The sequence below is a fragment of the Polyodon spathula genome, chromosome 8 (genome assembly GCF_017654505.1).
Source record: "Polyodon spathula isolate WHYD16114869_AA chromosome 8, ASM1765450v1, whole genome shotgun sequence".
Classification (NCBI taxonomy): Eukaryota; Metazoa; Chordata; class Actinopteri; order Acipenseriformes; family Polyodontidae; genus Polyodon; species Polyodon spathula.
In genome coordinates, this window is record NC_054541.1 from 40,078,986 (window position 1) to 40,105,529 (window position 26,544).

At 38.2% G+C, this 26,544-nt stretch overlaps 1 protein-coding gene across 5 annotated transcripts in view; it reads right to left on the bottom strand.

Moving 5' to 3' along the window:
• Positions 1-894: 894 nt before the first annotated feature.
• The window catches only part of LOC121319950 (putative adenosylhomocysteinase 3), a 35,766-nt gene continuing 10,116 nt past the window's right edge, over positions 895-26,544 (bottom strand). Inside the window, exons 1-17 of one of the 5 annotated variants that reach the window (XM_041257947.1) lie at positions 16,390-16,470; positions 15,772-15,883; positions 12,626-12,769; positions 10,847-10,968; positions 9,664-9,766; positions 8,573-8,667; positions 8,267-8,373; positions 7,788-7,904; positions 7,329-7,392; positions 6,027-6,115; positions 5,640-5,710; positions 3,746-3,840; positions 3,465-3,563; positions 2,938-3,006; positions 2,508-2,586; positions 1,917-2,037; positions 895-1,227 (exon numbers count right to left, since the gene is read on the bottom strand). In XM_041257947.1, the coding sequence (XP_041113881.1) occupies positions 1,221-1,227; positions 1,917-2,037; positions 2,508-2,586; positions 2,938-3,006; positions 3,465-3,563; positions 3,746-3,840; positions 5,640-5,710; positions 6,027-6,115; positions 7,329-7,392; positions 7,788-7,904; positions 8,267-8,373; positions 8,573-8,667; positions 9,664-9,766; positions 10,847-10,945 (1,215 nt within the window). In that variant the 5' untranslated portion in view covers positions 10,946-10,968; positions 12,626-12,769; positions 15,772-15,883; positions 16,390-16,470 and the 3' untranslated portion in view covers positions 895-1,220. Of the gene's footprint in view, positions 1,228-1,912; positions 2,038-2,507; positions 2,587-2,937; positions 3,007-3,464; positions 3,564-3,745; positions 3,841-5,639; positions 5,711-6,026; positions 6,116-7,328; positions 7,393-7,787; positions 7,905-8,266; positions 8,374-8,572; positions 8,668-9,663; positions 9,767-10,846; positions 10,969-12,625; positions 12,770-15,771; positions 15,884-16,389; positions 16,471-26,544 lie in introns of those variants that run through there. The other 4 variants (XM_041257945.1, XM_041257943.1, XM_041257946.1 and 1 more) reach the window with 4 other exon arrangements.

Genomic DNA, 26,544 nt, shown 5'->3' on the forward strand with positions numbered 1-26,544 from the left:
TTAATAATGGCAGTTAGTGATGGGATATGTCAAATGCAAACAAACTTGAACATCTGAGCTAGTAATTAGAGTGCATTTACAAATGCATGAAGGAAGCTGTGATTCACGTACACAAACTACAGCTCCCTCAACTATTCCCTTCTTTTTTTTCCCCCCAAAAGATGATGAAAATGGTTTAACAAAAAGGTAACATGATCACATTGAAGAAAACAAAGAAAACACTTGGGAACAATTTCCTTTTAAAACACTAATCTTTATAATAGAGAAGGCAGCACCCCCTAGCCATACTAATGTTCAATTCAGCATCTAGAGAATCACCCACTGTACAGTTCATGTTTTCTCTGTGTGTGTGTGTGTGTGTAGATATATAATATATATATATATATATATATATATATATATATATATATATATATATATATATATATATATATATATATATATATAGACAGAGAGAGATAGAAACAGCAAGGGAGAGCGAGAGTGTTGTATCATGTTGGTTGAACACTGACGTATTAAAAATATATTTTATATTAATCTGGATATACTTTAAATATAGGACCATAGAAAGGTTTTGAAAGCAGCAGTGAACTTTAAAAATGTAGTGCTGTCAGCAGGCACCTTTCACATTTAGTGTTGGTCTCACAGAGAGGAGGGGACAACAAACAAAGCATGAATAATATCTTTAGCCAATTTACTTGTGCAAACTTCTCTCAAATATATTGGACCAGAACACGAGCTTTAAAACAAATAAAACCAGAATCTATTGATCTGTGGTTCAGACAGTAAGAATGCAGCCCCACCCACCCCCACCCCTACAAACAGAAAATAAAGGATGATAAGACTGAAACATGTGCATCATAAAATTAAAAAAAACAATCACCTCACACTTTGTGTTTCCAATATCTCTCTTTAGGGTTACAATAACACCTCTAATAGATTACTTAGAACTGACAAGATACGCAAGAGAAAATGAATCCATGTAACCTCCTCAAGCCACTCCAGGAGTGACCCAGCAGCCAGGGCTGCCTGCAGGTTAGATTACAATATTCCAGTTTAAATAATTAAAGCTCAATGTGCTGTGTGTGTCTGCTTCGCTGCCAAGTCCAGCTTTTTAAAATCACGAGCTTCTTAAATCCTGTACAGCTGCTTTGAAAGGCTTCTTTTCTTGTTCTGGTCTCTACTGTTCTTCTGGTCTTATTTTTTATTTTTACAGAAGGCTAATATCTTAAATAAAAAGAAGAAAAAAAAAACAAACACAAAAAAGTCATTTTTGGAACCTTACAACAAGCATAAAAAAAACAAACATGTTAAAAATGAAGCCACTGTGCAATCCTTACTGTGCACAGATACAACAAAATGACTATAAAAATCATTGTTTGCCACTAAAATAGTATTTAATACTAAAATTCACAATACTATATTTACTACATTCATGCTTGGAGCAGTGAAGTGCAGCTGCTCAGAGAAAAATACGTCACCAGGGACCTGGCAAAGCTTCTGTATGAATCTTTAACAACCACACACCAGCACGGTTCTCAGTGTAACTGTACGTTGTACACTGGGCTGTTCTTGTTTGTGAAGCTCTATGAAAGGTTTCTTAGTATGCAGTGCTAAATTAATTCAATTGTATCATACTGGACTTAGGACACAACTGATAAAAAGCATGTGCTGCTGTACTGCAGCTGAAGGTTGTCCAGATTATCCTACAAGTATAAGAAACAGTACTGACATTATTATTGTTGTTAGTCAGAACAAATGGTAAATTCCTGGCCAACGCAAGGCCATTGGGGGGGAAAAAAAAAAAAAAAAAAAAAAAAAACGTATGTGTATATATATTATATATACACATACACGCAATTGTTTTATAGCTATTACAGTACAGGATCTGTTCTGATCAGCAAGTGTATTCTTACCTATAGTAATTTGGCTTAAAGGGCCCGTTTTTATTTAAGCCCAGGTACTTTGCTTGCTCATCCGTCAGTTCGGTTAGATGTGCGTCAAATGCTGGAAGATGAAGGCTCGCCACATACTCATCTATAGAAAAAATTAAATCTATATTTTCAGATAAGAGTGGAAGTCTCCCTTCAGTTTATTAATAATTTACTAGACATGCTAATATGGGCATGCAGCTGCCTGCTTTTCTGTATCGGTCCAACCAAAAATATTTGTGAGTGTGTGTATATCTGCGTGTGTGACTGTTGGATTGCATGTGTTACAGGAAAAAAAAAGTGAAAGAACAAAAAGCAAGCAAAAATAACTACTTCCACTTATCTGTGTATTGTAAAAAAAACGATTTAACAATAATACCCTGCCTTGGGGAGGGGAGGCTTGGACCCTGAGGGTTGCGCAATAATAATAATATACCCTATTGTTTACTGTGTTTGCAGTAACGTACCTCTAAGTATTCCTATACATAAATTCACTTCTACTTTCTGTTTTAATAAAATGTCAAAACAGTCAAACACTACTATATTATTAAAGCAGGTCTCAAGGCAATTTCTTACCCATTTTCTTTGGCAGCAAGTAGACATCCTGCTTGTAACGGCCCTCTGGAGCATTGTAAAGCTCTATTAAAGCCAGTGCCTGGGGATCAAAGAGAGCTTGAGAAAAAAGCAGCGACAGACTCGACTGCGTTCTGGTGCTGGATGGTAGCACCACCACCAAAGCTCAGGTGCTGAAACGGTGGCCAATGTCTACACCTCAGTCACCTTAGCTTGACGGTCATATTGTACAGTTCTGGGGAAAGGGGAGGAACACTCAGAATACAGGAGTATGCAACCTTTTTAGACAAGCATCCACCCATTACATGGACAATACATAGTTCCAGGGCACCCACCCTCCCGTTCACTGGTAGTTTAGGTTGCATGTAGTGCAACATTATGATGTGCAGGACTAACAGTGTGCATTTTTGTACTCAGGTTGAAAAGTCCATACCTGGGTGGTTGCAGTGATGGAGAGCACAAAGGTAGGAACTGTAGAGCAGCTCAGATTCAGCAGACGACCCTGCAAACAGACAGAGAGGTTGACTGCTCATGCTCTTCAATAAAGATCTAGGCAAACTAGTAAATGCAAGTCTTGTGTACAGTACATATTTGCCAATTTAAATAATAATTTAGAGAATGACATAATATCCATTTTCTGATTTAGTCCTCTTGATGAAAAAATGACTACTGTAAATGAAAACAATCTCTAGACAGCAGCCCTCAAAGCCAACCCTGCTCTCTGGTCACTTCAAGAGACACCTTTTTTGTTAACAGTTTCTAATGGAAAAGCCAGCTGTCCTCAATACCGTTATAACTTGTAACTGAATGAAACCTGTTATTACATATTAGCCTTTTACCGTCCCATATCTGTAATGCCAATTCCTTTTTAAATGTCACCATATTAATAGGAACACTGTTTAAATCTGAACATGTTCTCGTCAGGATGTTGTGCACATTCAGTTAAATGCAAGCAATCACCTCGGCCAGCAGCACAATCCTCTTGCCGTCAGGCCAGATCACATGGTCCACCTGTGACCTAACACGCTCCCAGGTCAGCTCAGGAGTGCGCAGACTGGCCTGAAATGCACAGAACGAAGATGAATGAGTCAGAGCATCACATACACACTAGGGTTAACTGTGTTCAACATTGAATCCAGAATTAAACAGTTATTCCTAACCAAGTGTGAAACTAATCTTTATACAACCTTCAAATCTAGGATAGACAATCGATTTTCAAGCAGCCAGCTGCCAGTGCTTACCACGTCAATTTCAGTGTTGGAATGTCCCATGTTGCAGACAATGCAACCATTCTTCATACGGTCCAAGTATTCCCTTACCACAACGTTTTTATTACCTAAATAAAAGACATTTTTTAAAAATTAACTAACTTCTGCCGGTGCTATGTTCTGGTACCTCCAATCAATAAGAAATGGCTAATATCATCATTATAATCAACTGCTGGTATGAAGTAGGATTGATTCTACTAAACTGTATTCTTTGCTTTTAGGATAGCAGAGAGCTTGTAGCAGAGTGAATTTTTCTAAGGGGTGAGGGTTATACAAGGGCTGTTAAATAAATATGTTCAGTGACGCACACAATGCCAGGGGTGAACGTTATACTGAACAATAGCCGTACAAAACGATGTTTGGAATGTATTTTGAGGCAGAGGAAGACTATTTTATTAATAATCAGAATTTACAGATCAATTCTAAAAGAAATCATGCATATTCTACTGTATAGAATATTCTCTCTCCTCAGTCGGTTGATTGGGTACCTGGTTTATTTTAAAACAGTAAATGTTTAAATGGTAAACTAACACAACAAATCATAAATTGCATAGTATTTTACTCAATGTCCTGCTGTATCGATTTCCAATTTTTTCAAAAATATTTAGCACAACCACACTGTTTGCCAAACAGCCTCAGCACTTAATAATATCAGTGTGCCACTAACAAATTGAAAGGTCCATTAGCCTAATTAAAATTATTTATGTATGTATTTATTTTAAATGCCTGGATTCACATTTAGTAAGCTTTAATGTTTTAGGTCAACATACATTTGAAACCTTGCTTGCAGTCAATTTTGAGGACAATTAGGAAACAGAAAATGAAGAAACTTGAGTAGACATGGTATTTGACAATATCATAGATCGATTGAAAGCCGACACGGTTTTGGCGGATTTTATTATTTCTGAGTGTGCCCTTTTCTTCTTACTGTCACTATGGCACTGATGACACTGTTTCAGCCAACTGAAAATTAAAAACATATTTGTATGAATTTCAGAGAAACACTGCTTTTAGTTTTAGATTTTATTTATTTATTTAACGAGTAGATGCCGATATTTACTTCATGCTAATATCGGACACAGCTTTCACAAACATTCCTCCAACAAGTAATGTGTATTTCTTACTGGCCTGCTGTTGATGGCTGAAGTGCAATTCTGGCTCCAGGGATCTATTCGCACCCTTCCTGGCGCACCAGCACACACAACACGCGTGGCGATGCTGGCTCCAAGGATTAATCAATGTGAGGCGTCCCTTGCACCTCTGCAGGGAAGCCACCTAGAAAGGGCTGGGTGGGGCTCTTCCTGTCTTTGGGGTTTCACTGGAATGGGCTGGGTGGGGCTCTTCCTGTCTTTGGCGTTTCGTCGACAAGCCCACAACACCTCGGGAAAGCTCGACGGTGATGCTGGCGTCCCAACACCACTCCCCTCCTCCACCCCACCCAACCCAGCTCAGAGTACTTACCTTAGCCCTCCATTCCTGTTCATTGATAGTAACTTTCTTCATCACCTTTTGAGGTCCCCAATCAGCCTCTTTCCTCCTCAACCACAGCCAGTTGATACTTAACTATAGGCTGCAACACCTGTCCACTAAATCCAGTATCTCTGAGGAACCGGGTCATGGACAACCCACCTCTACTAGATAAACCCAGAGTAATGATATTCAACTTCATTTTTAATGACATCTATTTCAAATTAATGTGTTTCACGATGTAGGGTGTAAGATTCCTTATTATTCATGTATCCTTACTTTATTTGACTGGGCTACTTTAGTGATTCACAGTATACCTTAGCATCACTTTCACATACTTGAATCCAGAAATATTTGAAATGAGTGATGCTCTATTGATAAATTAACATATTCACTTTACCTGTACAAGTGATTACTATGTCCACCTGTCTGATGACCTCATTCAGCTTCACCAGTCTGAAACCATCCATGCTGAAAGAAAATATATCTCAAGGAATGGAACAAAAAATGAGGAAAGAGCTTTTTTTTCTTGTTTTTTATTTATTTTATATATATATATATATATATATATATATATATATATATATATATATATATATATATATATATGCACAATGATGAAAGCTTTAGTATATTTACTTCTATGTATGTAGGCTCTGAAAGGAAAGTAAATACTCAGATATTAACTCAAAACTGCTGACAATGCGGTTTCATTCTTGGAAAAGCCTCAAACATACACCTGTGATCTCACCTCTTCGCTTGTTTGCTATTGCAATAAAATACCTACCAAGCTTGCAGTGCGCAGATGGGGTCTATCTCAGTGACGTACACAATGGAGCCCATGGCTTTCAGGGCAGCACTGCACCCCTTTCCCACCTACAGGGACATGAAAAGACCACAAGGAAATGTCATAACCCATGTCTTGTTTAGACATGTCGAAATATCTTTAGCTTGATGTGAAACAAACAAACACACACACACACACACACACACACACACACACACACACTATATATATATATATATATATATATATATATATATATATATATATATATATATATATATATATATATATAATATATATATATATATATATATATATATATGGTTGATTATTAAAAGCGGACCTATATGATTACTGTGGTGCACAATCATTGTTAGTTTGACAATGAAAGCTTTGTTTCCTGCAGTGTAGTGGGTTGACCAATAGATGTCATGAGTTCCCCCATGTATGCACAGGAACCACGCGTTTTGTTAGTGCACCAACTGAGAGCAAGGCTTGTTTGTTTTATTAGTGGTTGTTTCCCCACCATACTGTAAGAAAAATAAAACCAACACCGGTTTTAAACTGTAAATCAAGACTCCAGCATGATCATTTATGGTGCTCAATCACCGAGGACAATGCATCAAAACAAGTCCTCGGGGGTAAGCAATCTTTTTATATTATCAAGATACAGTACCGTATTACATGTAGTCAGTTTGCCCCGAAATGATTCTTATAAGCGAATTGCTTGACTCTTAGAGTATTTTAACATTGTTAGTATAGGAATGATTTTGTCCCAGTGGTTCTGATCACTATATGCAGTTGATTCGTATATCAGTGATTCTTATAAAAAGGAGTGCACTGTGTAATTTTATGCAAAAGCGTAAAGCATCTACCGTAATGCATCGAATTTTCTTCTTCAAATCTGAATGCGAATGGCAGGACAGATTATAATGGTATACTTTTACAAAACGCACAAGCTGAAGTGTCCATGCCTTATTATACACTGCCATCTAGTGACCAAAAGCAAGATGCGCTACCTTTTTCCAGTTTGTGCAAAGTGACCTTAACACACAACCAACTACGATGATTACTGCTTATTTTATCAAATGGCATTATCAAAATTTGTGGCCAGTACTCCCTTATTCACAGTAATCTCAAAATATAAAAGCCAAGCACAGTCCATGCCAACATAGAGAAACGGGAACAAAAGCTAGTTGTTCAACCCCAGCCATAACAGTGGACCATGTTGCTAGTTGATGTACATGTTGTTGGCCGCATTGAGTTCTTTAAAACCACAATATATTGTTGTAGAGCATTTACCTCTCCATATCCACACACTACCACCTGCTTTCCTCCAAACATCACATCTGTTGTTCTTTTAAGACTGGGAAGAAAAAAAAATTGGGAGACATTATTGTATTTGGAAATGTTGATTTTCTTTGTGGGGTCTGACTGATTCCCTCACCAATAGCAGCACCTCACAATGTCAACTGCCTACAAACAGACTCATGCTTGAAAATCCATAAAGGAAAGAGGTATCAAGCTGACAAATATCAAAAAACAAAAACACATTTTGGCATTCTGAAGAGTTAACCTACATGCTGTGCATGATTAATGATGTAGTCTTAACCTTGAAATGTAGCCAAGAGACATTATGCTCTCCATCCAAGTCAACAATACCTCTCAGCTCGGTGACAAACACACACATGATCACTGCAGTACGCCTTCTGCTATCAAAGCCAGCTCTGAAATGTTTGATGCTCAGAGTAGTGTACCTACCCATCCAGGATGGACTCCCTACAGCAGTAAAGATTATCAAATTTTTGTTTGGTTACAGAGTCGTTCACGTTCATGGCTGGGACACACAGCTTCCCAGCTTTAGACAACTGGTACAACCTAAAGAGAAAATACAAATAAACAAGGAAAGAATAACTATTTCCATAGATTTATGTACTTAAACACAACTTATAATAAGCAGTTCTCTACGTATGTAAAACACTCATGACATACAGATAAAGATATATGCAAGGGTGCCTCCACTGTATCTATATTACTAACACCATCACTAATACTATAACTATCAACAACAGCATGGATATTTGTTGCACAAGTAACTGTTTATTTCAGTACAACTTGGATAGTTAATACACACAAGAGCAGGGCGTATTATTACAAATGTATTTGAAAAACAGTGTCCAATGAAAAGACCTGGCTCCACGACACAGCAAAGGCATAGCTGTTTGTTTGCTCTGACCCACCTGTGCACTCCAGTGACACTCTCCTCCACAATTCCCTTGATTTTTTTAAACATGTTGGGGTACTTCTTATAGATCCAGTGAGTGAGGTCACCTCCATCATCCAGAATCTGAACATTGAGGGGACAAAAAAATGTGACGCGTTTCCTCTACTATGAACTCTGACGTTGACAATGTTGGGGCTCTAGAGGGCATTACAGTGCAGCTACAACAATACTTGCACCAAAAGGCAACAACAAAACAAGTAAATATCAGAATTACTGTCCTAGGGGTGCTTGGGTAAAAATAGCATGCTCCGAGGGCACATACCATGTTGGGCTGCCACCCCTCCACATTGACACAACGGTCGATACACCACCAGAAGTCGTCTTCTGATTCACCTTTCCATGCAAACACAGCAAACCCTACCATACAGAAATTGGAAAGTGGGTGATGACCAACAGGAACGTAGCACAAGAGATGAAACACCACGCGGTACCCAGAGGCAGCGTTGCACCCTGGTGTCCCGTTCATTTGACGCCATGAGAATATTCCTCATGGCCCCCGCATAACCGGTAAAAACAAAAACAGCTTTGTATGTAGGTTCTCACAGCTAAAACAAATGAAATACAAAATCGCCATCAGTGAAAAAATTAAAAAATAAAACAGAAAAAAAACACCATAAGCAGAGGTTAGGCAAAAAATACACAGACTTAACTTAAGGTTGTTATCTTCACTGCCAGTAAAGCATAACTTCTATTCAGATTTAAAACATCAGACATCTTTATTATGATTTTATTATACTGCCTAATAAGAGAAAAGGTATGCAACATTTATTCTCTTATTCACAGCTCTACGAAATGCAATACAGTCAGTTTAATTTAGTGTGAATTGATTACTGCATTTTGATAATGGTTTTGGAGGATACTGTCAGGGACAAGTATGGGAGGTGCACAAGACACAGCACAGCGACAGGCAGGGTTTAGATTGTGCCTTTGCACATTAAAGCATGTCTAAATTTGGTACTCCAACACTTCCAAGTCCAGTTTACCAATTACAGAATTACACCAAGTAGAAACCTGAGACATGTCTGAAATGACTGGAGAGTGTATTATATGAACAACTTGCACTTTTCTGTAAGAGGTTCAGTATTGAGAGTGGTTAAGTTTTTATTGTCTTTCTTGAGCTGTAGGCAGGAGGTGCTTCTTTCTGTTATTTTAGTACAATAACTGGAATGACTTCGCCAAGATGCGACACCCAAAAGCTTTTGCATCCATGTTTTTTTTTTTTTTTTAGGCAGACCCAGAATAAGAGTTCACATTCAACCTTAGCCCGAACACGTCAGCTTCAGGACCATTCCCACCACTCAGTTCTAGCCTGATGAGTCAGTGGACAGCAAGTGAAAGTACAGCGAAACTTACCACCTTCAGCAAGGGCAGCTGCAACTTCATTCTGTGTGGAGTAAATGTTACAGGCAGCCCATCTGCACTGAGCACCCAGGGCAGCCAGAGTCTCCATCAGGACCTGCAGGCAGGGAGGCACACACACACACACACACACACACACAATATGTAACTGGATACAGAGCACTGAACGCTTTGGGAGAGCTAACATGCATCACAATCACCAGGACTCAGCTCAAAGACCTGATACAAAATCACCAGGACTCAGCTCAAAGACCTGATACAAAATCACCAGGACTCAGCTCAAAGGCCTGATACAAAATCACCGGGACTCAGCTCAAAGATCTGATACAAGTTGGCTTGGTGGATCCTTAGTGAATTAGGAAAAAGACTTTAAACTGTTCCATGGAAAACAGGGAACAGCTGGACTGCTGCGTGAAGCTCAAGCAACGACATATTTAAAATAACTAAATGTAAGATCTGTGAGAAATGGTGATTGGTTTCATGCAAAGCGTACTAATATAACACCATTGCAGATTTCATCATGTAGTGCACTGAGAAAGCAACACTGCTGCCTGCTGGATAAGAAAATAATACCACTAGTAGTAAATCTGGTTATATTAGCCCCACACAAAGCTTAACACCACAAGGTATTTTGAATGTTTACTCAAAGCCTGGGTAAAATTGACACTTGATTATACTTACAGTTTAAATAGATCAGAAGTTAAAACTTTGTGAATAGAGTCCCTCTTGGGGTAGATAACACCACAGTAAAACTGCCCCATGCTATGTTATAGCAGGCACATTCCCCTAATGGGAAGGGCTGTAACAAACATTAAAACACATCCTTATTTCAGTTCATTTTTAGCTATGAGGCAAGCGATACATTCTGTACAGTGGGGACATTCAGTACATTTACATTTGTTTCTACTGAGGCTGCTGTAGGCTTTACACAAATATGCCCATTAACTGGTCCCTTAATACAATTTTACTAGATGAAGAAACTCGCTCAACAACAATTTCCTTTATTTCGAGACAAAAAAAATAATAATTAAATGCGACAAAGTGTGTGTGGACTAGCGGGTAACAAATGTACTTTAGTCGTATAGAATATACACCTGTATCTTTCTAATTGGAAAAATCGTGCTTGTACTTGTAAAAACAGACAGAACTGGTTAATAAGGGGATCTATTGTACTTACAGCAGTCTGCGCAGTAATGTGAGTGCAGCCCACGATCTTTGCTCCAGCCAGTGGCTTCTCTCCCTGAGCTCGCTTCCTCAAAGCCATCAGGGCAGGCATCTCTGCACAGGCAGGACGGGCAGCTGTTAATCAACAAGGCCTCAGCACTGGGGTCTCACTGCAGCCCCAACACAGGCTTGATACAGAAACGACCAGGCAACAGCCACCCCCACCTACACACAGTTACTGCATCACCCTGTACCCTGTATTTTAAATGGATGCATGGACACTTATTACACAACTGTTACATAATCACGCACATATGGGAAAGTAGACACTAGGGTTGGCTGCCAACACTGTAGAATGGCTCAAGTCATCAATAACGATCTTGAATGTCACAATATCCATTTTTGATTACCACTGTTGTTTCCACACTGTACTGAACTGCCATGCCATGCACGTTTCATACACCTAAAGCACAGTAGATTTTATGATATGAAACAGATCAGCAGGGTTGGCCACTATCGGTATTCTGACACTGGGCCAGCACGCAGTATAATGAGCTGGGGGTTAAAAGGCATTTTTAAAAAAAGTAAAATAAGGTTAGAAATGCAGTCCCTGATAGTCGTGTTAGTTCATGACTTTGGGAAAAAAAAATCCTAATGAAGGAATCTGGTTTGACCTCCAGCTTGGGGAAGTGTAAGTGTTTTAGCCAGCCGGTATACTGGGTGTATACTTTATACTGTTCACTTTTGATTTAATATTGATATTTTCTTCAGTGTTCAGACTGCTGTGATCTCTAAGGGGATCTCTTACATCCCTGCGTTCAGCCCTCTCCTTACAGACACAATAAACTATTCCTGTGCAGAGGTCTAAAATCCTTTACATTGGAAACTGGCAACACGTAGCAAACAGTCTTCCAAAAACCTCACAAAAGCAGACATGTACTAACTTAATCATTTACAGTTTAAAATAAATTTGATGATAAAAAAAAAATTAAATAAACAAGCAAAAAGTAGAAGAAGGTTGAAATAAATCCTTAATTTAAAAGCTTGAATATTGTAAAATAGTATTTTTCCAGTAGTAATCTCAGAAAACAGCAATGCCACAATAATTTCAAATAATTTGTTATGCTTATATTTTTTTACCATTTGATTTACAGTTACATTATGGCAATGCTTTTTAGTATTGCATAATACTAATAAAAATAAATATCTAAACAATTACACAACTAATTTTGCACTTTGGTATACTGTCATTTCCAGTAAATAAGGGTAAAGAACCATTAACAGGAGATACTGGGGGAGCATGCTTTTACAAAAAAAAAATCCCTTCAAGAACTGCATTTAATTCACTGGGACAAGTTTATAGTGAATGAGGATTTCACAAATAAACTCATCCTTTAAAATAAATAAAAAAAAAAAAAAAAAAAAAAACTATTTAAAAAGTTGTCCCAGGGTCTGACATGTAAAGGCAAGCACCTTATTATTATTATTATTATTATTATTATTATTATTATTATTATTATTATTTATTTTAAACTGACAGACAGTCTTTTATTGAGTATATAAAGGTTTTTTCAATCTGAACAATTACATTCTGTTATTTCTATTGTGCAGACACAACTTTTCTAAAAGATTAAATGATTTTACTGCATGCCTGAACAGCCATCAGTAACTTCCCCTACACTCCACTGGAGTGAGGGTGTGGCAGTTCAGAACCCTCCTGAACAGCCTTCAGTAACTTCCCCTAGACTCCACTGGATTGAGGCTGTGGCAGTTCTCAGCCCTCTCCTTGTACCTTGCTCAGCGATCTCGATCTCCCTCCGCCCGAAGTCTGCCTGCTTGATGTTTTTGATGCAGAAGTCACTATTTCCCTTGGAGTTCTTCTGCTGCTTGTCTCTCGGAGAGGTCTCATCATCTGAGCTGTCTGTGTAGGAGGCAGCTGAAACGGGTCATGAAAACACCAATTAATCACATGCCAACTTTCAACTGTAGAAATTATTCACAGTGTTATATCTGGTTTTCCTATATCGGTTGGTTCAGTTTTCATTAAAAACAGTGCCCCTGTTTCCTGGGATGAAATGTTTGCTTTATGTTCATGGTATAAAAAAGGGCTCTTATTTAGAAACTGAAGTGGTTTGTTTGGTTACAGTTTGGTGTTTCTCCCCCATTCTTGCAGTGATTTAGAACTGTGATTAGCACATGATAGATTATTATTATTTATTTTTTAAACCGACACGTACAGTATCAGGATGTGAATGGACGAGATGCCCTTGCTCCATGTTGGTTGAGTGCACTTCTACCAAGCCATCAGAGAAGGCATCTTGGCACAGGCAGCTGTTAATCAACAAGGCCTCAGCACTGGGGTCTCGCTGCAGACCCAATACAGGCTTGATACAGAAACGACCAGGCAGTGCTGCCAGAAATGTCGCTAGGCAATTTACCAGTCCTCTTGGAATCTCTTAACCAGAGTAAATACTAATATAAACAATATTAAATGTATTAATGATGGTTGGTAATTTTTAAAACGTCCTATTTATATTTGTCTGGATTATCTACCTATAGAGTTAGTCTGATGTAACTGATTTTACAGTAACATTATACATCAATTATCACTGATTTAGTACATTATGTTTGTGTAAATAACTGATTTTCGCTTCCGCTAACAATGGGGGAAGCAGTTGTAGTTATTTGCATTACGATTAGCAGGTCACTCATGATCTCTTTGGTTCACAGCCGCAACCAGCTCCGCAGCAATTTTTCAAAGCTGCGCTGGGCTGCGCAGGATCTGCACAGATTTCTGTGGGTGGAGTCGAGTGACGTCACGCAGCAGCCCTCGAAGAACGAGCACCTCTGCAGTTTTGTCCAGAACTGCGGAAATCTGCAATACATGAGGAACGCCACCACTGTACTGCTTCAGGACGAGAGAAGCGTGGTGTATTGAGCAGCGTGTGACTTAGGTTGTGATGATACAACTTGGTGACTTCTTTCTCTGAAAAGCTCTGTTGTCTGCAGTGAAAGGTGCTAGATTTGTCCCTAGTCACTTTGACAATGTTTTTGTTGCGAGGGAAACCCAAAAGTTGCTAGATCTTGTGACAAAAATCGCGAAGTTGGGAACACTGCGACCAGGCAACAGCACCCCACCATCCCCACCTGCTACACACAGCAACCCCCACCACCACCACCACCTGCTACACACAGCTTCTGTGTCATCCTGCATCATTTACCATGCATTTTAAATGGATGCATGCACACAGTGTCGGGAAACAAAACATTAAATACCTCAGAACTGCAGTATGTAGTTGAAATACCATAAAAAAACATGCATGACTTAAAATAGTTTTTCCACCAAATGCTATTTTCTCAATGGGATCCTGACCTTATTAATGTAAATCAGCTTTTGGTCATTCAATTTAGTCAAGTGTGAAGGCATAATACAGCCAATAAAAGCTTGTTTTCAATGTCCTGGGGTTCAGCCAGTAAGTGATAAAAGCAGGAGTTCATTACACACCTTGCTGTCTCCATTACGTTGATCAAAACATTTTAACGCTGAAAGTGTAATTACTTTAATATGAAGAAATATCGTCATTCCGATCAGAAAAGGAACACCACACAGCGGTTAAGACGTTTTGAGCACCAGCATCTTTGAACAAGCGGATTAAAACCACAGAAACTAATGAAAAACTGAACTTCAGTGAAATTCAAAATCAAACCTACTGCAGCTTTGTGTTACAGAACACCCTGCAGTGTTTACAAGAAAGAACACTGCAGGAGTAAAGGTTGAGAAACTCATTACCTAGCTGATTTAAGAGCCCTGATGTGTAATTAACTGAAAAATATATAATATTGCTATTATTTTTAACAGTGCAGGGGGCTCTGAAACACTAGAAGGTAGTTTAATTCCACAGGCTTTACATTTTTTTCTTTTTAAAAATGTAATCAAGGCACTGGTATTAGGGTTTCTAGGTCAAATATTTTTATGGCTGAAGCTATTAGAGCTACAGACACCTGAGAAATGGCACGTTGGTTGTGATACAAACAAATACATAATTTAAAACACCCCTTACTTAAATGAATGTGTCTTATAAAACTTGAAATTCTAGTTTCTTTGGCCAATAAAAATGTGACATTAACATGCATTATTTATTTAAATTAAGCTGCTAATAAATTTACTATTTATTGAATTAAGCTGCCTGCACACTGTGGTATTGGTGTTCAGCTCTCCACAATGGCTCACTGGAAATTCAAAACTGTACTATCATAACTGTGCTATACTATTGAAAATGTGACGATTATCCGCTTAACAGCTAAGGAACTTTCAGGGGAGAGTTTCTGCATGTTATCTGTCATTGTTGTTGAGTAAGAGTGTGGGGCTGCATTTATGAAAACCTTATGAATAAACTGAAGGTAAGAGCTTCTCATACAGAGAATTCTAATTTCTAAAAGACCTTAGAGTAAACAGCTTTCATTTCTTTTAAACTGTTTTATACAAATTTGTAAAATTACAAGCGAGAAGCACTTTAATTCGTGTTGATTTCAGAAATGACATGTGTCCACTCAGTTCTAAACACAGAACTTAGGAGTAGGAAGACTGCGCCTACACTAATAAGTTATTGGGTTTTTTTTTATTACTATTATTTTATATAAATAGCCAAACACAGCGGGCCATTATCATCAATTTAGTAGCAAGTGTTTCCTCTGTATATATAACAGTCAATCTAAAATCAACCACTTCCGTATTTCGAAATAAATAAATCTAAGATGCAATAATAAAACCCCAAATGACCACAGGATATGGTTAAAATTGATGTCTTGGTCATCCAGAAGTTTGTCATTTGACCAACTGTAGGATGTCACTTATCATAATTTGTGAAAATATAACAGGTAATCCAGCTGGGTAGAGCACACCCAGCACCAGCAGGACGGGCTGCTGAAGGGTCCTACCCGAGCTGTAGCTGTCTGTGGAGGACTGGGAGATGGAGCGGGACAGGGAGCGACGGCCAACCTTGGTGGTGCGCTTGTTAAACTCCTGCTTCTGGTCAGCAAACTGGATTTGCTGTGGAGAGAAAAAAAAAAGCAGCAGAAATTTCTGTTTAGTTTATATACTGAAGATGGCAAGCAAGTGGTTGTTATCCAGCTTCCTTACCAACCTTTTGATTACTGAAATAAATTCAAGAGGGCTTCCAAGCTGTTAAAACGCCAAATGATTGTACATCTAATTTAGTAACATGTAAACTTTTCAAACATTCCACGTCTGGAAGTATAAAAAATGGATTATGTACTACATCTGTTCAAGAACAAAATATGATTCAAATACTGTATTACCAAGACTGCCAATTTATACCTAATCGCAATATATGCAACACACTTCAAATTAATTCCTAAGTGGATTTCAGGAACGGCACCTGCTTCACACACAGCGACACATGCAGGGTGATGGTACAGTCGGAGATTACACCCACACAATTTGGGCTGCCAATAACAACAACAACATCTAAGCAGTTTCAAGATAACACAACAAAAAATGTCTGGACATCACAATGGCAAGGCCATACATCTTACATCTCTAGAAGGAACCAAGTAGACAGCAAAACCAGTAGTCCAACTGTGTGAATTGGTCTCAGGTAGGGATGCAAGTGTCTGTCAAATCAATACCTGTTTTTGCCCATTTAAATCTATACAGCACATATGCCATTTAAAAAGACACAACCAACTTGCATGCAACTGCATAGCTATTCTGCAGCCTCTGCTTCCTGAATCAGTTCAATATCTATGTGAGAATAAGGAAGATGAATGTTTGAAGAGCTAGCCTGACACAACCTATTTTCATTTGGCATGACTTGATCAACAGCTAAGGTTTCTGTTTCCAGACATGCACTGTTACTATACTGGGCTCTGCATACGAGTGACGCAAGCTGCTGGCCTCCCTTTACAAAGGAAGACTAAAAAAGCGTCTCTGAGGAGGCTCATTACATGACGCCGGTTATGTCTGGAAACAGAAACCTAACATTTAACCAAATGTCAGACTGAAAATCTGGGAACAATTTGTCCCTTTGTGTCCTCCTGTCCAGAACAAGAACCTAACTGGGGCATAAATCCAGCTGGTTCATGGAATGTCAAGGTCTGATTGGTAAGTGTGCTAATTAACTTTTACTGGCTGACGAAACACATCTACTTCAGCAGGTATTCATTGGAATCATTTTCACCATTTGCTGACCATTTACTTCCTCCTCACCCTCACCATTAATTTCCAGACATTATGATTACGAATTATAATTCGCTTTACAAGTTAAATTAAATGGGATGTGAATCTCGCTTGAATAGGTGTAGAGACTTACAGATGGTTAATGATATTTAAATACAGTACACAAGCACCTACACAGTTAATGTGAGGTTACAGTAAAACATGGAGCAAACACGCAAATGAAACTGAAAAGAACCGAAGCTGGCAATTACAAATGTCACCTTCTAGCATTTGGTGCTCCAGATCAGCCTGTTTACTAATGCAGAACAGGTTTAATGTGGTTTGTGCACGTTAATGAGCAATTCAAATGTTGGCGAAAAGGTTTGGGTGACGGCAGAAGCTTTGTAACAAAAAAAGTACATATTTATTGGAGGATACCTTTTATAGGTCTTTATCATCTAGATACATAACCATCACAAGACCAAATACGGCAGCCATCTTAAATCACAGAATAAATAAGTGAAAGGTACTGCCTACAAGGAGTTTCCAGAGTGCAATTTGCTAAAACCTCCAGTCAAGTCTAGGATTTCTTCATCTCCTCTGAAGGAAACAGGGTATAAATCTATGTATCTACATGAAGTGAGAAAAAGATACAGGAGGGCACTGTGTAGAATCCATGTACAAAATGTTTTAACATTTCTCCTGCACTCAGAAAAATTATAAGAGTGTTCAGAGGATTAGGATTACATTTAGGAAAATACAACAGGCACTTTGTTCCAAAATGCAACTCACATAATTCTAAAGTAATTACATCTCAAACACAACAGCTCTGTCTTTTGTTACAAACATGACCAAGACTTACTTAGTCAGCTTTACCAAGGAATGACAAAAATGAATTGAAGGATGTGCACTGTGCTCAGATAGATTTCATACACTGCTTATAGCAAAGCAAGTTGCCTCAGCTTTTCACTGTAATGAGGTTCACTATATCAATTATACAGCAATTACCATGTTAAATAAAATATAAATCATACATTCACACTGTACATTGCAATGAAGCAAAATCAGTGGAAGCCATCCTCTTAAATTCCAGCAACAGATACCAAAGCTTTGGACACTATATGCCAATTAGGCCCCATGTTGTTGCACCCGCTCTATCTTTGCTCATTCAGATTAACACCAGAGCTGTAAGTATTTCTCAGGAGATGTACCAGACAGGCAAGTCATTCTGTGATTGACAACTTTAGGACACTAGGAGGGCAGTACAATGTAAAAAACTAACTGTGGACACACTGGTTATAAAACAAATGAACAGTTTTCGTAAACATACTAAAAAACATACCAGCTGGGGAGAGAGTAAGGTTTTAACAAACACCAAGCACCATTTAGTCTCCCCCTCTCCTGTACAGTATTTCAAACTATCCTGTATTTGGAGCCCATCAGCCACTTCTTACAGTAGCACTGAAGTCATTCTCAGTACAATAAATTGGTTTCATGATGGGAATCCTGCATGTGGGAATGTGTGTGAGAAAGTCAAAGTTATCCTGAAGATTACACTCTGCAATAATTACCATCTACAAGGTCAAAAAGGTTTTATCTTCTAAACTTTGGCATCCTAATAGTAGAGGTTGCTGCTTTAAGGAGATACAGCTTCAAACTCAATCCACCGCTCAGAGTTAATGAACTGGAATCAATATGGTCAGAGATAAGGGGGGCGTATTATTGCCAGGCTTTGATAGTTCTCAGGCACAAAACAACTAAAATACACCAACTGAGTGATGCTATTCTAAAGAATTATTTGAGAGTCAAGTTAATTATGACATGAATAGAGAATAGTCTTATTCTAGCATAGCACACTACTGTAACTTGCAGTCTCTCACAAAACCTAAAACAGTTGAAAGGTAATATACTCTCCATTGCATGGCACACTTTAGAATACCCAGCCCTTTACATAACAAATATCAAAAGTACCAGTGAATCATACAGTAGCTGTGACAAGATAGAGATGGTGTGCATACTGATGTTGGGTTCAAAGATAGAAATGGTTGAAAACTGATGCATACCGTAATTAACAGAACACATTTAACAAGGAGAGAACATTAAGTGGATTTTATTGCCCAAAACCGCATTAAGCTTTAAGTACTCTGTTATTTTAGTCACATGCAGTAGCACAAATTTTCTCCCTGTTGCCTGGTAAAATAAAATTTGAACCTTGAAAGTGCAGTAAAAGTGATGAATGTGTTCTGAAAGAGGTTTATAAAAAATACACTGAATAATGTGCACAGAATAGGGTTATGGTAACTGAATATCACACACGGCCTTTGCCAAATCTTTTCCCATAAGCAACAAATACAGTACTCTTCTTACAATTACTGTTTGTGGGCTGAAAGTAGGCTATACTGAATACTACTGTACATTTCCATGGCCTTGCTCTTTCTTAAAAAGGGGGACAGGGGACGGGAAGGAAACCAGTTTTTCAAATCAAAACCAGGAGGATGAGCTAGAGACTCACATCAGTTGATTTTCAGTTTTAAATAAAGTGCTTCCCTATTTCATGGTTTTAAAACATTAAGCCTGTCCTGTGTAACAGGACATGATAAAGGGGATAGAGACAAAGAATTGAAAAGATCATCTCAGCTCAGTACACATTTACTGAAATCTGTGTGCAAATGCTGAACAAAGCATCATCCTACAGGCAAGAGACTTCAGAAAAGGAACAATGTAGTTTCAGCTACAAATACAAGTTAAACTGCAGATGCGCAAGAACAAGACATGACATTCCTCCATTGTATACACTTTACTAAACCAAAAGCATAACACCATGTGTCAGTCTGTTTATTTTCCAAAACTAAATACTGTATGGCAAGAAAGGATTCAGCACATTTCGCCAGAAGCATAATTCACAAACCGCAGTCTGTTTTATTGTAACCATGCATACTTTAAACATTGAGAAGATGAAATATATCAAATTACAGAGCAGTAATGTTGTTGAAGCGGACACCCTGGGACCATTCAAGAAGCTGCTTCATGAGATTCTGGGATCAATAAGCTACTAACAGCCAAACGAGCAAGATGGGCCGAATGTCCTCCTCTCGTTTGTAAACTTTCTTTTGTTCTTATTTTCTTATGAAGCAACTCAACACATTTTACATGGGGCATATCCAACGCGAATGTAGAGGCCTAAAGTGCATATCCTAGCAATGTGTTGATGTTCTTTATCTACTGTAATAGCACTAAAAGAGCACACTTAACGTTTTAATGCAAACCGGCAACAGGAGACTTCAAACTGGCTTCTAATGTGATGCACTGACTCACCAATATGTAATCAAAGCTTGGGGAAATCTAAGGACAGATCAATAAATCTATGCATCGATTAATTGTTACACTATCAGTTATCACATTTGGTTGTTATCTGCTGTAATTTTCAACAGTGAAAGGCAAACAGTAGAACACTCTACTTTTTGCAAGCAAATTATTCTATGTGAAGGCAATTCAAATTGATATTAGGAGTTACTCTTGTAAACCCATTTTGTCCCACCCAGTGTTAAAAAGCACACACACAGCATTTACATACTGAGACAAGTACATTGAAACAGACTGCTCACAAACATACCTTGATCTGTACAGACTCCACAGCATCTGTTTTCCTATGTTTAATCGGGCTTGCCAAGCTAAAGACCTTCTTCATGGTGTCCTGACATGGAACTGGCAAAACATAAGCAATGCTGACGTGCTTGAGAACTGTACAGGATCCCCCTGTACTAAACTGTAGACCTAGAACAGTATCAATAGAACTGCTAATTCTTTACAATGGAAAGAAATGAAACATGAGGAGAATAATACCGCTTTAGCAGGGACTGGCAAATTACTGGTTCCCAATGTCAAAGAATGAGGCGTTTAAGAAAGTCTGTTGTAATGCTATTCTTCTTTGTAGTTCCCTGAGAAATTAGCTGCAATACTAGGATAAAAAAGGATCACATAAAGGTCGGGTTCTCTCAGTATTTTCAAAGGGGGGGGGGGCGATGGTGGATATAACTGATTGACAAAAACACATACACCACTGAAAGGGGTTATTAATAATAAAACAGTCGAAGCAATTTCAAACTTAAAATCAGTTTACCATGAAACCTGTAGTTAGCTGAAGCACAGGATCTATCGATTAAGACAATCATGAGTTGGAAATGAACATGACCATTTGTGCTTTTAAAAAAAAAAAAAAAACTTGTTCCTCTCCGTTTCTATGAAAAGATGGTACAAAAGTCATCTTTCTAAAATTACTTTAGATAAAGGCATTGGCACTAAAAGAAGCGTGTCATGAAGTTAAATTAGTTCTCTGTAGAAATCTACACTGAAAGCTTGATTCTCCTTGTTTACATTAGCTTATATTTGCAAATGCTTCACAAGACACACCTGTTCTCGGGTCTGATTTCAGTCTTTTTTCTATTCATCTTTGGGAATAAAAAGTTTGGAATGATGAAAGTGGCAATGCCTCCATTTTTTGTTACACACACAGAGGAGGTTCATTCCTGTGACCTGATCTCCTTTTTAGTCTGACCTACATGAACTCACAGCATGCTGGGATTAGCTGCCTTGCTAAACTGAGAAGTCTGACGGAAGTAAGACGAAGTGACAACAGATCTCCTCTACACCAGAAACCAAAGATCCTCTGTAGTGTTCAAAAAGCATTTATTATAGTGCAAAGTTACAGTATCCCCCATTTATAGCATACAGGGTTATTTCGGGCAGCCGTTTATATCAGACAAACAGCGTTTGCCATTTCTATTGATTTCAATAACGAAGCCATTGTTTATAGCGTGTTCAGCACGTTGTATATTTCGGGCAAACTCAACTGTTTGGATCTCGTTCTGTACCCTTCACAGATTTAAATAACAAGCACACTGCTTATTACTGTAGTAATCACTAATGGACTGGTCAATCAGCTGTTTTTACCTTGTTACCTTGTCATTCACATAGATTTCAATAGAAAACGCAGCATTTTACTGTAGTAAATGCTTGACAGATCAACCAGTCAGCTGCTTGCACATCGTTACCGAGCGATTAGCTCGTTACTGTACTGTGGTCGATTTGTCAAACTGCAACATGGCTGGAAAGGTATTAAACATATTAAACGTACCTAGCTGATTTGTACCAAGGCAGCTGCCTCAATGTACGCTACACCTCAAGTGTTTTCTTGTTGCGCCCCTCTAGTAGCTGGCAAAAGGAAGTGCACAGGGTTCAAGGTCAGGATAGTGAAACTACATTAAGGGACAGACCTGACTGACAGCGACATCTAGCTATTCAGAGCAGAACGGAGACGGGACAGACAGCAAGTACAAAAACTACACAAACTAGAGATGATTTCTAAATGATTATTTTTTGTAAGAAAATAAAAAAAAACATCGAGAGGTTTTACACGAGTCAAACTCATTTTTGGGGAATTCGATGTTTAACAAGCTTTACAGATTACAATCAAAGTAGCAAGCCTAAATATAAAAAAAAAAATTAGTTTTTTTATTATTTTGTTATTGTTTTACATTATTTTCTAGTTATAGTTAAAATTAACAGGATATGCTTTGTTAAGACATTTTCGTTATCGTTACAGTTAACTAAACAAACACTGGTTTGAGCAAAATTAGGCGCTGCCAAGACAATTAAAATAAAACAGTAAAAATGTTCAAGGGACATAATCCCGATTTTTCAGTTGATTCCATTCCTTATTATATACATCAGCATTTTTGTAACATGCACAGTTAATAACATTATTTAGGGTTATCAAGGAAACCGCACCAAACGCCTTGCCTTGCTATTACAGTATTTCTGCCTAAGACAAGCAGTGGGCGTGCTCTACTTTTCCTGCTTGTGTTAACCAGCATCTGATTTGCTGGTACCATCCTGACTAACAGCGAATCTGTTTTGAAAGTGCTTTGTAAGTACATGACCTCTGTGTATTCAATGCAAACAAAAAGCACGCCACCTTGGATCCAGAGCAAGACGACAAGCTTGTGTTCCTGGCAAACAGCCTGGAAAAAAAATGTGCACATTGAAAAAAACTGACTGTATATAGTTTGTTCTGCTTTGGACTTTTGAAATAAAACCGTTAAACCTGGGAATAATATAATACGGTTTATGTTTTTACTGTTATGGTGTATTTGTCAAACCGGGCTGCATGCTCCGTCTGGGTTTTCCGATTGATGACCGCATCTAGATCGATGCAAGTACAAATCAGTTCCATGTGCAAAGCTACACAGTTTATTACCCCTTGCATTCTATTGCTGTGCACAAGCTTTTACTGAACAGCAATGATATTAATTTCTGTGGGCGGTTAAATCATCGATATTTTTGCGACCAATTATATTTTGTGTGTCCAATTAATCGATTGCTATTTGCAGGCTTAACTGACAGCCCTAGGTTACTATACAGTTGATGCCTGTGAACAAGATAGACAGAGAAAGAAATTCGAGAAGTTCCATACTGTGTAACAGTGAATAATGACAAGCAGAGGCTCAAAATACTAAAGAACCTGTCCAGGAAGCTTGCCGATTAACACAAAGCAAGCAACTGAACAGCCTGTTTCAGGACTAAAACAACGATTAACATGACAAAAATGCAATACTCATCTGGCCAAGGACAAATACTAAATCTCTGTATAAAAGGGTATTTAAAGTAATATATTATGTCTGATGCCAATGCCTGCTCTTTAAACAGGCTGCAATTCCATTCACAAACAGAATACAGATTTAAAACCTACGTTTGAGTGCTATGAATGTGGGCTTTTCCATTTACCAGTAGTCTACACAATTTGATAAAGAAAACAATGCTTTTTGTTGTAGCAGTTTTTAATAAACAACAGTGAAAACGACAAAATAGTCCACAACAGAAAAAAATCAGCCTTGGGCATTTTAGATTTGATGTCAAATTGCTTTACTGCTCAAGGTAGTCATTCTCAGATCCTCTCAAAGCATTTGTTTTTCTTCTTATAGTCAAGGTAGAAAAATTATGTTTTCTTATAAAACTAGAGCTGTTGAAACTCTCTGAAAACTAACTTTTAATTTAGGCAAGTCAACCTGCCGGACACATTTTAGATTTCTCCGCATGCTATACTGTACACATGGGTGAAAGTGGCCAAATGACCATTCTGACAAACCCCTCGAGCAAAACCAATCTTTTTGCCTAGGCCTAGACAGAAGCTCTGGGGTTGTATATTTCGAAGCCATGCTGGATCACTTTCACAAGCAAATTTAAACTTGACTTTGTAAAAAAAGAAATTCAGAAATGACAAATTACAACTCGTCATTTTACCAGATGGATCAACTTGATAAATGCAGTGTTTGCTCCAGGATGATCGTTACTGTTAATATGTAATGTTATTAGAAAACGAAACAAATAGTACACATTTGTCAATGGAAATGGTTACAAAATTCACTTTGACTTCAACCCCTTTCCATAAAAAACTGTCCCTCCTTCCTGACTATCAGTGATTTGTTCTGAATACTTTAAACCTACTTTATTATACACTGTGTATAGGTGGCAAACTCAGGTGTGTCTTATTAAACATAGTAAAAACCAAGACTGGATCAGACCAATGAGAAATTTGATCTTTTTTCCATCCCTGAAGAGAGATATTTTGATATATTCTGAAATTCACAGCAGGTTTATAAAAATGGTGAATGAATAATATAATCAAATTAAAGGTAGTCAGGGGTCCACACAGCACAACATGACTGTTCTATGGCAGGCTTTGACAATTAGTTAATTTACTGAAGAGCTTATTAAATACCACAAGTCGCATTTTAGGCTTTTCCGGGCACGTTGTTATGTCTGGCAGATTGAATTGAGGGGGTTGCTGAAGAACAATAAGGTAAAACTAAGCCTAGTGATTTTAAATCTCAATTTCTAGGAGTGCAAAGTCCAATGCAGCATTCCCTGTGGGCCCGAACCATGACCTAAACCAGTTGAGCTTCTGATCATCAGACTCACCCTGCTCTCACAACGTAGTGTCTTTACTGGAGGAGCCACTGGGAACACCTCTGATGAATTGAAATGTTATACTAAACATAAAAACAGGGAAACAACCAACTGGGTGAATGCCTCCGAGAGAAAGTTGAGACCTTTTTCTAATTTCATCCCCCCCTATCTTTATTGTACAGTATAGATCTTGTCAAGACATCCACTCATAGAGTCCCCATTTACCCCAATCACGTCACCAGGGATGCTGACATGAGCAGATGTGGTAAATCCTGTTCCCCTTTAACCAGGGACTCCTAGGCATGTAAGCACTTGCATCTCAAGAGATTAGCAATGTAAACGCTGTGCAGATGTTTCTAAAGATCAAATTCAATGGCTGAATCATAAGATTTCATACTAGCTACAGCTGTCAGGGTGTACAGTTGTTGGTGGTGTTTTCAGCTCAGTATGAACCCTGTATCCTGCAAACAGCTGATATTCATAATGAAAAACACTACCTGGCAGGGGATTTCTCAATGGCTTGCTCCCTTACTACAGGATGTGGCTCTTAGGGAATAACAGTGGTACACTCACACATCATGTTTTTCCAGATACTTGCAAATGTGATTATAAAGTGAAACTCATTCCATTCACGTCAAGCATCCTGTGCTGGGACTGGAATTCAAGGCTCTGGAGTGCACATGTTTGTACCCTTTATGGCAGGGGAAGGCAATTCCGGTCCTGGAGGGCCGGTGTACCTCCTGATTTCTGTTCCAACTGCACCCTAAATTACTTAATTGGACCAAACACCAAGAGGGACACCAGCCCTGCAGGACCGGAATTGCCTAGCCCTGCTTTACGGCACACACACAAGTGTAAAAGGCACAGGTATTTTTCCATCACTGTACTGTTAGTGAAGGTTTTCAACTGTAAAGCAATAATACAACAGAAACTCATGAGAAAAAGATCTCAGTGGAGTGCTATATGAAGTGTGATGCCAATGTTTGACAATAAGAGCATGCTCTTTATTCTTGGGTGCAGGGTTAGGGTCAATTCCTGTTTTTCAATTACATTTCCTTCTCAAAAATCAATAAACCAATTCCAATTCCCTTTTAATCAATTCCACCACACCACTGACGAAATATGCAATTTTCAAAATGAGCTTCTCACAGTGGCAACAAATTAAATTGCAGTCAATGTTAAACCAATTACACTGGCTTCAAAATGAAAGTAGTTGAACAATCACAACAATTATTATGTCTCTAACATATCAATTACAATTCCCTCAAAAGGAATTGGGAATACATTTTAAAAAGGAATTGAACAACAAATTGACCCCAACCCTTACTGAATTTATTTAACAATTAAAAAACACATTTAACATACACTGAAATAAAGGTTTTTACTAGATACCAGCTAGATAAAGGGATTACAGATTTCTAAATCATGGATGATTTGTTGTTTGGCAGAAGGGTATCAGCTCAAGCTTTTTTGCTGCATTGTAAACAGATGCCTGTAGATTAAGAGCCTAAAGGTTATTTCTCACCAGATCGTTTTCTTTATCTAACATGTTTAGTTAATATTTGTCA